Source organism: Pleurodeles waltl, chromosome 3_1 (assembly GCF_031143425.1).
Source record: "Pleurodeles waltl isolate 20211129_DDA chromosome 3_1, aPleWal1.hap1.20221129, whole genome shotgun sequence".
NCBI lineage: Eukaryota > Metazoa > Chordata > Amphibia > Caudata > Salamandridae > Pleurodeles > Pleurodeles waltl.
The window spans coordinates 660529868-660542751 of record NC_090440.1 but is presented as its reverse complement, the minus strand read 5'-3'; the positions used below and the strand labels follow the sequence as shown (position 1 = coordinate 660542751).

At 44.1% G+C, this 12884-nt stretch overlaps 1 protein-coding gene across 2 annotated transcripts; it reads left to right on the top strand.

Moving 5' to 3' along the window:
• The first annotated feature begins 304 nt into the window (after window positions 1-304).
• On the top strand, window positions 305-9781 carry LOC138283242 (insulin-like). 2 transcript variants are annotated; one of them, XM_069221273.1, is made up of 3 exons: window positions 305-390; window positions 2764-2995; window positions 9556-9781. In XM_069221273.1, exons 2-3 carry the CDS (start codon window positions 2812-2814, stop codon window positions 9690-9692), a joined length of 321 nt encoding a protein of 106 aa, XP_069077374.1. In that variant the 5' UTR covers window positions 305-390; window positions 2764-2811; the 3' UTR covers window positions 9693-9781. The 2 variants fall into 2 exon arrangements, with proteins under 2 accessions (XP_069077374.1, XP_069077375.1); XM_069221274.1 differs by having other exon boundaries at window positions 307-390; window positions 2795-2995.
• Window positions 9782-12884: the final 3103 nt, after the last annotated feature.

The following is a 12884-nucleotide window of genomic DNA, read 5'->3' as shown; positions in this document are numbered from 1 at the left end:
CAGCTGTCACGCCTCTACGGTCCAGGGACAGCCAGCTGTAAGTGCCTTGTTGGCTCTCTAATAGGAGCATTATCTCAAGCTAAAATGCACCTGTGTGAAAATCAACCTGCTAGGTCTTCTTAGGATTGCTGGTTAAATGACATGGAAATTAGCAGTCTGTTGTCCATTTGCCCCATCCGCTCCCTCTCCCAAGACTCATTGACACTATTTGGGGATCTCGCTCTGTCTAGCCAGCGGAAAGTGCACAGGCGGGGTGTGGCTGAGAAGTTAATGCTGAGCAAAGCTCCTGCACTGAGTATAAATGTGAAGAGAATCCCCAGAGAGGTCACTTGCACCGTTCTCACCTCTCGAAGCAGCTCGCCTCTCTCTCCTTCCGCATTCGTCACCAAGGTGAGTCCTTCTTCGACCTTCTTAGCTGTGTGAGTGATGGTGATGGTTAGGGATCTGCTAGCTTGGATTTTTGCTTTGGGGGAGGGCACAAACTGCTGCCGTAACACGGCTGCCCTGAAGTTTACAGATTTTGTGGTCCGTATCCTGGTGCTGAATTTCATGTGCGGGTCTTGTTTTGTCCTGCCCCTGTGTTCATTAATGTATAATTTTGGAACTGGCTTCAATTATTCTTATTATTAGTCTTCAATTCATGATAAATGTTATTCTGGGAAGAGCCTATATTTCCAAATCGCAGCTTGCAGGATGCAGGAAGGGGCCTGTACTGGGCGGGAGGTTAAGCTGTGGGGCACGGACAGCCCTTGGAGGCAGGGAAGAGCTGGGAACATGCTAAACGTACATACATCGTGCTACGAGGAGATAGTATTCTGTCCAGAGAGGCTCCTGCTTAGGTGAAACCCTTTCGCGGGGACTGGGTTTGTTCTGAATGGGTGGCGGAGGCCGCATGCTGCCACAGAATCTTCTAGGATTAAGGACGTTACTGTCCCTCACCGTAGGGCATTGGTCTTTATCCAAGGTTGTCCAGATTGGTCAACGCCGTGGCAAGCAGGAGGACTGAGGCCTTCTCAGCCACTTTTAACGTGTCTTTGAGCATTAATAACGTTTGCCAAGGGCGGCCAGCTGCCAAAAATAGCTTATAATAGGCAAATTTTACATATTTGCAATGCTGGAAATGTTAAACATGTTAATAGGAGAAAATAAAAGGTGACGGGATACCAAAGTTTGTTAAAATATTTTGGAAGGCATCTAACACACCTACTCCAAAGTTCGGTGGATATTTTAGGTTTTCTGCTTACAATGCATTTTTAAGTTGAAAGATTAGATTTATTGTAAGAAGAACCCTAGACAGAAATCAGTTTGGGGACTTTTTTTCAATGTGCTCCTTCCTGTTGTGACTTGAAATATTTACCTCACTTGCGATATTTTACCTAGCAAGCAAATAAACTTACAGCAATGCTGAAAATAACATTTCTATCCAAATTCAAGCCCCTGTGTTAAGGAATTAACATATTTACAGTATCCCATATTTTACAAAATAATTGTGATAAACTTTTACTTGACGACCGAAGGTAAGGCAACTAATTATTTTATACAAGGCGTGATCAAGTTTAAAGATAAATATATCAGGGGCTGTTTCTTGCATTGTACTGCCAGTAAGTACCACGAACCTAAAGCAGTATGTCGAAAGTCACTGGTATGTCAGCACCATTTACAGGGAACTTCAGAATGTACTCTCCCCACCCCAGTATTAATGAAACATGTAAATGGGTACGCACCCCACTCACCCCACCCCATGAAACAAATCCTTTCTGTATTTGTTTGGTCAGCGTGTCCTAGGGCAGACCACCGCATATCTTCAGGGAAGGTATGCACCAGATGCCAAAGCAGAACATTTAACTATTTGGTCCGATTGTTGCTCTTTCTCGCATTGGAACAATCTTATTTTCTGCTGATTCAACAACTAAGACGCAACCAATGAAGCAGTGTTGAAAACACTCAGTGTAAAACGCAGTACCTTACCCATATATCTAGTGATGTGGATTTTTATTTCTAGTTTTATAAATATTGGTGTGTGGCACCTCGACCTGGCTTTGTATAATGAATGAATATACCCAACGTTGCTGTTGACCTCTCCCTACAGCTTTCAGTTTTGCTCAAATCTTTTTTCAGAGAGCCCTGGCAACTCTTTGAAATGTATCAAGAACGAGTCCTTGTGATGTGTATGTAACTGCAGATTTGATGCTATGGGTGCATAACACGTCTCCTCTGCCTATAGGGCTCTCTTCCGTGTTGTAAAACAGGGTTATCTGTCCAAGAAAAACGATACATTTTCAATGAAAAAAAGAGATTTGCAAGAGTTTGATGTTTTGCCAAATTTTAACAACCTCTCTTCTCCCCATTATTTCTCTCATCTTCCCTCCCCCTTGCTCCCGTCCTTGGCCCACTAATTGGCTCCCTTCTCTTGAACCATCTACATTTGCTCCCTGCATCTTTCTTCTCCTCAACGTTTTTGCTTTCTTTTTTGCCGTCTTCATCTTGATCCGCTCTCGATTCCATTCCCGAATCCACTTTGTCTTCACTCATTCTTCTCCTTCTCTTGCTCTCTCGTTTTATTTCTGTTTGCTTGCTGTCTTGTTCGGCCTATTCTCTTGCTTACTTCCTGAAATCTTGTTTTTCTCGATCCAACGCTCTCCTGCCTGACGTGCTCGCTCATTTTCTTCTCCCAACCTTCTTCCTCTCTCTCTCTCTCTCTCTCTCTCTTTCTCTCTCTCTCTCTCTCTCTCTCATTTGCTCTTGATCCTTCTCTCGTGCCAGCCTCCTTTCTCTCTCTTCTTGTCACCTCCAGGCCCCACCTCACCCACCATGGCTGTTTGGCTGAGCGCCCTGACTCTTCTGGTCCTCTCTGCACTCTGCACTCCCACCAGCCAGGCTATCACCAACCAGCACCTGTGCGGCTCTCATCTGGTGGAAGCCCTCTACCTTGTGTGTGGTGACCGAGGCTTCTTCTACTCGCCCAAGGGAAGACGGGACATCGAGCAGCCACTGGGTAAGCCCGTGCATGGACACTTGATTTGAGTATGACCCTTAGCATGGACGCTGCCTCGTCGCCATGTTGACTGTTTCACCCACTGCACTGTACCAATCTATTCCTGGCTTTGTAGGGGTTAAACTCTGGAATTACTGCATCTCTGACCTCTCGGCGGAGGCGATTAGGTAAATCAGACTGGTATTCCTCAGTGTGTAAGAACACTTCAGATAGATGATGCATTAAGAAAATTCAAGCATTTCTAAAGGGAGCGTGTTTCAAAGAATCAAGTACCCACAGAGGGGCAGTTATCTCTTGTCTAGAGGGAGGCTGTTCTTTATAATAGCTAACAAAGTGTATTTTTGGTTTGATACCATACTAGGGCACGTTTCTTGCAATCGAGGTTGTGAAACACCAAGGAATTTACATAATATGTACACTTATAGGCCTGGATTGCTAGGGTTTAGTATAGGAAACCAGGAGGCTAGAATGTCAGATTCAAGCCGGTATCAAGGCATCAAAATCCGACAATTACACTTTTGTCATGGAATGGGAAACAATCACACAGCCCAGGGAACATGTTGTGCTTTTATTTATGTCCTTCTCTGATGATAGGGGCAAACTGGCTGACAGTTTACAAATGAGGGTGGTGGGGGTTGACAAGGGGATTTTAGGGGAAGGCTTCAGACGTTAGGGGGTCCGGAAGTGTAGTGGTGCTTGACAGAAGGGTTGTCTGCTCCCCTCTTATAGAGCATGGACCAACAACTCTCCTCACATCTGAAACAGAACCTCCTACTCAACTTCTCCGAATTTGGATTTCACAGCAACCACAACACTGAGACATACCTCATTGTGGCTACTGACGACATCTAAGCCCTACTCAACCAAGGAGAGACTGCAGCTCTGATCCTTCTACATGTCTTGGCAATCTTTGATATGGTTTCCCAGCACACACACAACACAAGGCTGCAGCACATAGGCATCCAATGAGCTGTGCTCAGATGGCTCGCCTCTTGCCTCACCAGAAGAATGCAAAAAAGTTCCCCTTTGTTCATCTCCAGACCTTCCCATCTCTTCCAGAGTTCCAAAAGTCCTTGAAGATCTGGCTAATCAACTGGACCCTGCCAGTGCCTGGATACCCTCATGAGTGACAAGAAGAACTCTACAAATCTACTGATTGAGCTCTGGACACAAAGGGAGGGGCAGGAGAGACTGCACACAGCCATTGCTGTGCTATTTATTGTCTGGAGGGCCTCCCTGCTAGGGGATTGGCTGGGGGAGCAGTCAGTCCTAGGCTCTCTGACATAGGCCGAGGGATGTACTTCTCCACAAGAGGTGAAAGAGGGAGTCCAATGAAGGCCTGGGCATGACTTAGGAGAGTTTTATGTTCTCTCCAATGGTGCTGCAGGGACTGTGCTCCTATAATTAGCCCTTTCTGTGGTTTCACCACATATGCATACAAATTTGATGGAACTGGGTCTGGTGTCTCTTTGGGCCTGAAAATATTGTGTTTGGAGTTTGTGAACCCAGTAATTCCAGACCTGGAAACATTAAGACACTTATAATATTTAATGGTCGACTCCCACCTAGAATTACCACTGCTCTAATGAGAGCCATGATATGCCTAGAGGGACCCAAGACTCCCTTTCATCTCAATGCACCAAAGCCAATGTAGGGAAGGCCTTTTCTTTCCACTCAAGCTTTCATGTGTTGAGAAATAGAGATACAACAAAATTCGTACCCTCCAAGGATTCCATATGACTTATTTCTGTCCTCCTTGCATCCTGGATCACAAAACCAAAATTAAATGTAATACCATTAAACATTTCTCTGACAACAACATAGAAGAAACTATATTTGAACATAGAATATATCTCTATTTACTATCAAAAGTTCAAACAGCACCAGATCAGATTGAAAACAAAGGCTCATCTCATCTCAACTCAACGAAAGTCAGCGTCAAACTCCTGCAATTATTCCTCCCACCCTCGCAGCCAGTCCTCCCCATCGAGAAACCACAGTTCTCAGCAGTTTTTCTGTAGTACAAAATCAAGCCAGAAGATGGCAGTACTCGAGCATGCGTGCCAAAGGAACATCAAAAGACGTGCGGCTGGTACTTTGCACCAGGTAGATTTTTGCCCAGTGCGAAGTACTGAAGACATACATCTTGATGTTCTCATCGACGGTGGGTTAGTGCAGCATCCAGGTGCGGTGCAATCGTACATACACAACCAGAAAAGGCAGCCCACCTATAGGGCACGTGTACAGATTGTGGTGGTAAAGTCGATATCCAACGCACGCGTCATTGTCAGAGCAGGTGTTTAAAGCTGGCGTGTGCCCAATCCTCCCCACGCTAGCCAGCACGCGCCCGTGGGGGGGTCACCCAGCTCGCGCAGCGTGCTTTAGGCTGGTCAGTGTAAATATGAGAAGTGGACCAGCTGCAAAGAACCCTCACCATCTGCGTGAACGTCTTTCAAGGACGTTGTAACGTTCCGTGGATTACAAGAGGTGATTTAAGGCCAGCGCATGATTATCGTCATCCCTGCGTCACCTCAAACTGTAAACAAGAGCGCCTCTTTCCTAAAGTAGACAGCTCGTTCTCTTTGAGAATTATAGTGTTGATAAACTGGCGAACTCCTGGGCCTTTTCGTTCCAACATCAGGAAAAAAACAGAATTCTTTTAGCAGGAGACTAAGGTACTGCTCACTGCAGGCTGCAAGGTTGGCTCTGCCCTCATCACCTTAAAGCATCAGGCAATGGTGCAAAACTTTTTAGTATTACTGGAAAGCCTACTTCAAAACTAGGCCCCGATAATGAGTTGAGTGGTAGTGGCAGGATGCAGCACCCTGGTATCACTGTGCTAGTACCAAAAAAATCAATAGCTGAACCCCACAGAATAGAGCATAACAGCAAGAGCTTGATTTTTCGGGGTTTAAATCCGCAGAAGATTCCCTTTTCCGCGGGGTTTAACAACACATAATGACGATTGCCCCCTAGAACACTTTATTGGTATTTATATGTTATTTTTTTGTTTCTTGTATATTCCATACAATTTATAATAACATCTTAAATATCAATAAAACGTTTCATATGTATGCAAACGGTAACATAGATGAATAGAATCAAGCAAGTATAATAAAACAATTATTTCACGCCTCCTCACACGTAGATCCCCCTGTGTGAGCAACATTGGTGTAATGTATTGCTGGTGTGCAGTTGCTAAAGTAAGACAAACAAACAACACGTGCATCAAATCTTATGTTGAGAAGGAGCAATAAGTGGACTTTCTTCCTGAACTGCAGGAAAGCTTAGACCATAAATTGTCAGCATTTTGTAATCCTGCGGTTTTAAAGTTTAGATAACCGACAAACGTGCATATCTAGATTAGCTTTCAGGTAAATGTGCATGTTGCAACTTGCCAGAAACTGGCATAGTTACCCCAGGCGTTTGATTCTCCTACAATGATTAAAATCACGAATGTGGCTCTGGGCTTGGCTACATCTTTAGGTCCATTTTTTTAAAACTATCCTTAGGCATATCTTGATTTATTACATCAAGATTAAGATACCATTTATTTGCAGCATTTTTATAGCAAGGTCACGAATGGATTTGTCTTAACATAAATAATTCTGTATGAAGAAGATACTTTAAAGAAGTAGGGTTGTTTCTTCTTAGTAGTACCACAGACGTGTAAATTGTCAATACCCTTGGTATACAACACCTACCATATCTAGCTCTAACCTTAATGCTTCAAAAAACTCCTCTTACCATTGCAAAATGCTTCCGAAGCATATTTTCATCGTGTGGCAACATTTGATATTTAGCATTTTCAAAACATTCAAAACCGTAAAGAAACGATAAAATAAAGTTTTAGGAATCTTCATGATATAAACTTTTAAAAGTGCATCAATCTTGTGTCTACTGTGAGAGATAAAAAATCATAGTGGACCATTTTGTTCAGGGAGGACCTAGCCTGGCACTTTGGGGTGGACTGCTTCTATTGGAGGAGGGCTTGGACTGCTTTGAATATGGCTGGGTCCAAACTGAGGTGGCTTGATGAGTGACAAACGATGGGTCGGGATGTGACCCAAGCCATTGCCAGTGGCTGAGATTAATTCAAGCACTGCATCCATCACCTTGTTGCATATGCCCTAGGTGCAACAGGTATGCCCAGAAGTGGGTCCCATGCTAACAGTGTCCCTGGAACCAAGCTATGACTGACTGATTAACCCTAATCAATGTGAAGCTGTTCTTGGGAGCTTGTGTTCTGGTTAAAGGAGGACCTGGCCTGGCACTTAAGCTGTACTGTTCCTATTGGAGCAGGGTCAATTGCATATGGTTGGTACAAAGGGAAGTGGCATTTTGGGCAAAAAATAATGGACTGGTATGCAAACTTAGTGCTTGCCAGGGGCTGAGATTCATTCAAGAATTCCACCCATCGCCTTTTTGTTCTTGCATTACAAGTAGATAGCATGGGAATAGATATGTATTTGTCTGGAAGCAAAGAATTATTGAAAAATATTGTTGTAGGTTAAATGATAGGTGACAGTTTCCCTGTCAAGCCAGACCTAAAAAATACATAGGTTGATGACTGCCCTCCTTCCATTTGTTCTGCTGCCAGAGAAAAACACTATAAATGATCTAGTTATCTAAGACAACTAGTTATCTAATATCTTTACAAAGTCAAGTGTGTGCCCCTGAAAGTACAAGATCAGGCAGCTAGCTAAATAAAATGATCAATGCTGTGTGGAGGGAAATCACTTTTTGTGGAAGCACACGTCTGTTCAGTCAAAACAGGTACTGCTAGCTCCTGCATCTGGACAGGGGCAAAGCCTCTCTCTTTAGGGAGGCTCACATAATTTTCTAGCCACAGATGCGCTGTCAAGACAGACCATAAAAAGGCCATTTGATGGTTCATAACATTGGTTCATGTTTGATCCACTCAGCCAGTGGGGCTTAACACAACTGTGCAATCTTGTAGAAATGTATGAAAGTAGGTTTGCATGGAATTTATATAGTGCAAATCTAGCTACAGTGGAACGGAGTGTTGTACAAAGGTGTGGGCAAAAGCGAGCAGTACAAAGAAGTGAATGAGAGAGTGGAAGCATGCAGGCAGAACAGGAAAGGTTGCGGCCTGTGGTACCTGGGTGGTTACATGTTTGCGAGGTGCCGCTTAAAAAGGAAGGTCTTACGTTTCTTGCTGAAGAGTAGGAGTGAGAGAGCTTGCAGGTCTGTGTGTGGAAGGAGTCTCAGATCTAAGGAGGAGTCTTGGTTTCTTGTCTTATCCTCCCTGCAGTAAGCCCTGGTTTGGAGAAACATGCTCATTCCTGATGACTACACGCACAGAAACTCATGATGGTCCCAGTCAAGAGTGGCTACTGTGTACATGACATGGCCCTTGCAATCAAATTCTGCTGATTATAGCATTGCTAGTGCTGTGGCCAGTTCAGTGGCACTTCATTTGAAAGGCCAGAGCATTACTCTAATGAAGAGAACAATTGCTTGCTCAGGATGCATACCCGTCTCGTGTTCTGTTCGCGCATTCGAGTAGTCTAGAAAGTCAGACCTAGACGCAGGTACCTTGACATCTGCACACAGTCCTTTAAATGGAAAGATGGAAGTGCAGGTACCCATTATTCAGAGTACATGTTTGCTCCTGAGAAGTGCCGGTACTCATCCACTGTAATGTATTGCAACAGCGCTGAGAAGTGCAGGTACTCTCTGCTTCAAATTAAAGAAGTACAGGTACTGAGTACCGGACAGTACCTGCCCATTTAAAGCACTCTCTGTACATAGGCGCTGTAACTCGTAAAGAGTCCTGAATGTACAGTTTTCTAGCAACGTTTGTTTTGGATAGTGACCGACCTCGGTTTGACGAATGGAGAGTAGCGAATGAAAAGCACTTATGTAGCAGCGACCCCCAGTGGCCATTTATAGTATGCACTGGCAGAAATCAAGGCGAGAACCAAAAGTCGCCCGGCAGTGGTGGCGGTTCTGGGGTAGCGGTAAGCAGACAGTGCAAGGCGCTGACATCTAGTGGACAGTCAGGCTGTGGTACTTCATCGGATCACAGAGAGGTTACAGACGTGAATGAACATTTGTAGTGAGCTGGCACACGCAGTCAAGTGATTCCCACTCGGCACTGGGCTGGTTGATGTAATGTATTGACCTTACAGACTTCACTTAAGTCCCTGGATGAGGTCGTGAGAATGAAAATGGAAGAGTCCAAGAGTGACAGACCTAGAGGAAAATCCCATATCTAGTGAACGTAACCGTGGAAATGTAAATGATAAGACATTTAGAGCTTTTTTTGTTTTTGTTTTTACAATACATACGCATTGCGTTTATTTATTTACCATTAAAAGACCCGCAGGTGCTCCACAAAATTGCGCAGCATGAGCAACCCTTAGTAAGTCTAGACTAGACCTTGTTGTTAGTCAGTTGGTGCAGATTGAAGGGGGAAAGCTCATTTGAAAATGGGCGAGCCTCAGGGAAAGTTGTAGAACAAAAAAACAGGCCACAAAAAAGTATCGAACATGTAACATTAGAACATTAAAGTGTTGTTTTTCTATTTCTTGCAGCGAACGGACCTCTGCGCAACGAACTGGATGAGCAGACCTTCCAGCAGCAGGAGTACCAGAAAGTGAAGAGGGGCATCGTTGAGCAGTGCTGCCACAGCACCTGCTCCCTCTACCAGCTGGAGACCTACTGCAATTAGAGGGGAGAATGAGGGGCGAGGGAGAGGCCATTGCACTTCAGGAATTGCACCTTAGAAGAGTTTAATAAAAATGCTGTGAACCAAAAGTACCTTTAGTAATGCGGTGTTTCTTGTGAGGGTACCTGGGCCGCCTCGCACCGTGAAGGGTCACATATTAGGCTTTTCTAAGAAGAGAAATTATGTGCATTTGTAAAATAACACTGACAAAAATCATCTTCTTTACTATTATGCTATAAATGCTATCTGACCAGAAGATTTTCTAAACCTCTCCAAAGCAACGTGCAGGGGAAATGTAATCTAGGTGTCAGAGAGGCAAAGAAGATGATTGGCTGCATTTTTAGAGATTCAGAAGAAAGCAGCACCTACACCTGCGCGGCCCTTGCTGCCTCTGCTGACAGGGGACACAAAGTCAACAGAAGAAACAGAAAGTAAACAGGCCTGTGTATTTTCTACAGTTACCCCCGTTTAATGTCACTAGCTCCTCAACATCACATATCCTGCTCTTGAGGGCCAAAGGTCACACAAGGAGTCATCCAATGGCCACTGGCCATTGCATACATCCGACTTTACCAGACCAGCCACTTCCTCAACCTCACAAGTACATCCATATTAGGAGTGTTCCAGTGGTGTCTGTTGATGTGATTTGTAGGAGGGGCACACCAGGGGCCAGAGATAAAACTGGCGAGACCACCTGCGGGGATCTTGTAGGCTGGGCGCATGTGAGTGCGTGTGTGAGTGTGCGCGCGTGTTGTGTGTGTATGTACATTTGCATGTCCTTATGGAACACCCATCCGCTGAGCCCTTTCGGCTGTGGGCACTTCAGACTGCGAGAGCTCGTACATAAATCACGAAAATCTCCTTCGTCCGTCTCAAAAGGACAGTGGTAAATAGCTCAAGAGATTTCATCAGTGTGACCCGAAGCCTTTCGGCGACGAGCCGTGGCCATGGGTTACGGGAGTTAACACGGAGCGTTACTTTAATGGGAAGAAGTGCAGTGGAAACAAAGTGCCACCGTATCGTAACATGGGGCTCTACAAATATATTCCATATAGATACGTAGACTTACACCGCATCAGAAGGAAATCATACATAATCAGTCTACATATGCATAATGCTCATTGCAAAAGACTGCGATATCCATAATAGTGCACCCTATGTTCTCACTTCCAGAATATATGAGAATCCGTGTTCACTTTCATTCTTCGACACACGGTGCAAAATAAGGGAAATAATAGAACCGCATTGGATAACAGAAAAATAATTATGCAGGCACCATCGCACTGTCCCACAAATTCCCACATCAACAGATCCTCTAAAAGGCACGTTTCTGAAACAAGGTGGTCCCGAAAATTTGGAGCGCGTATCACGGCGTTATTCCAACACAGCTTGACTCAAGCCTCTGATCGTGGAACCCCTCGGAGGCGGGTCCACATCTTGGGCTACGAGCACGGCTTACTCAGTTCGGTTACTATACAGGGTTATTTCATAACAATATTGGTTACTATGCCTGACTCAAGTTACATATATGAGAATGAGTAGTCATTGGATGGACATTCCAAAGACCTGACCTTTAACCTATCAAGTGTATCGCCTTGTTAAAGTCCTCGAGGTCGCAATACAGGTGATCTGCTCCGATGTTTCCCTGTACTTGGCTGATCACAACAGATACTTTTTCTAGAAGATTGTTACATTTGTTTTCTGGACTTTTACTTGAAGTCTAGGACTTGTTCTTACTAATTACTTACAGACTTCTTTGGCATGCTTGTGGAGTGTGCGGCAACACTTCTGTGCTTTGGACAACAGTGAGTCAGTGTACCTAAGATGAATAGGGCTAGCCAAAACGCACTGCACTGCTTATCCTGTCCCAGTGTGCTCAGTTATATATCTTAATGTTTTGTCACTCCAATGAGAATTCAGGCTGCAAAAAATCACAGTACATACATGTCAGTCATATGTGGTCAGTAACATAATCCATAAGACCATACCCAAGTGGTCAGAAGACTCCAAAGGAGTCAAAATTAAACAAATGCTCAAAACACAAAAAACGAAATCTCAGCTCATTGTAGATGACCTACATTATATAACATAAGTGAGCATTCAAGCTGCAATAGATCACAACAAATACATTTCGGTCATATATGGTCCAAAGCATTATCCATATGATCATGCCCAAGTGGGAGGAACGTTTGAAAACAAAAACAAAATCTTGGCTCATTGTGGATTCCAGCTTATCCAGTCGGGTTTAGTCCAAGTAGGCCTTGCATAACAAAAACTAAGTTAAAAACCATATACAACAAGTGTTATACACCAATAGCACACTCTTGCAAAAAAGTATTAAGCAAAGCAGTGCACTGAGCATTGCAAACCATCACAAGTGTACACATAAGTCTTCATAAGTATTCAACTTTCTCAGTATATTAGTGCCTAAGACCAGAATATACCACGACTCGAGCCTTCTAAAGCATTATACCCTATTACCTCCTTGGATATTACTCTCCACTTAGTCAACTTCAAAATGTTCAGTATATATATATATATGAAGTATATGTATAGATACCCAAGTCACAATATGGCAGCACTGTTCTGGTAATGTTGATGCCCAAGTTAAGCCTTTGTTTCCTTTGCACTTTATCACACTAACGTGACGTATTATATTGACACCTATAAACCATGTCAAAGGATTGTCACTGAAGCACGTCAGCTCATACTGATACTTAGGGCCAGATGTAGCAAAGGTTTTTACCCATTCTGTGTCTATGGGAAAAAGTGTTCGTACATATGACCCTTAATCACATAGGCCCTCATTACAACCTTGGCTGTAAATGCCGCTTACCACTGTGCAGAAGACCGCCAACATACCGCTGCAGCAGCGGAATTCCGCTACAGCTATTACGACCCACAGCTCGGAATCCGCCATAATCCAGACACCCACACAAGTCCACCACACCAAAGGTCAGTGATAAACTGGCTATACCAAAAACTCCACCGTCACGCCAACAGGAATACGCCCATACTTTCATGACCCATGAATCAACGCAGTGGTCTTTCAACCGCAGTATTCCATTGGCGGTACACACCTCCGCAATCAAAATACACACACATTTACAAAACACAACTACATTGGACAATTTGAAATACACACAGCTAACACACACACACACACACACACACACACACACCACACACACACAC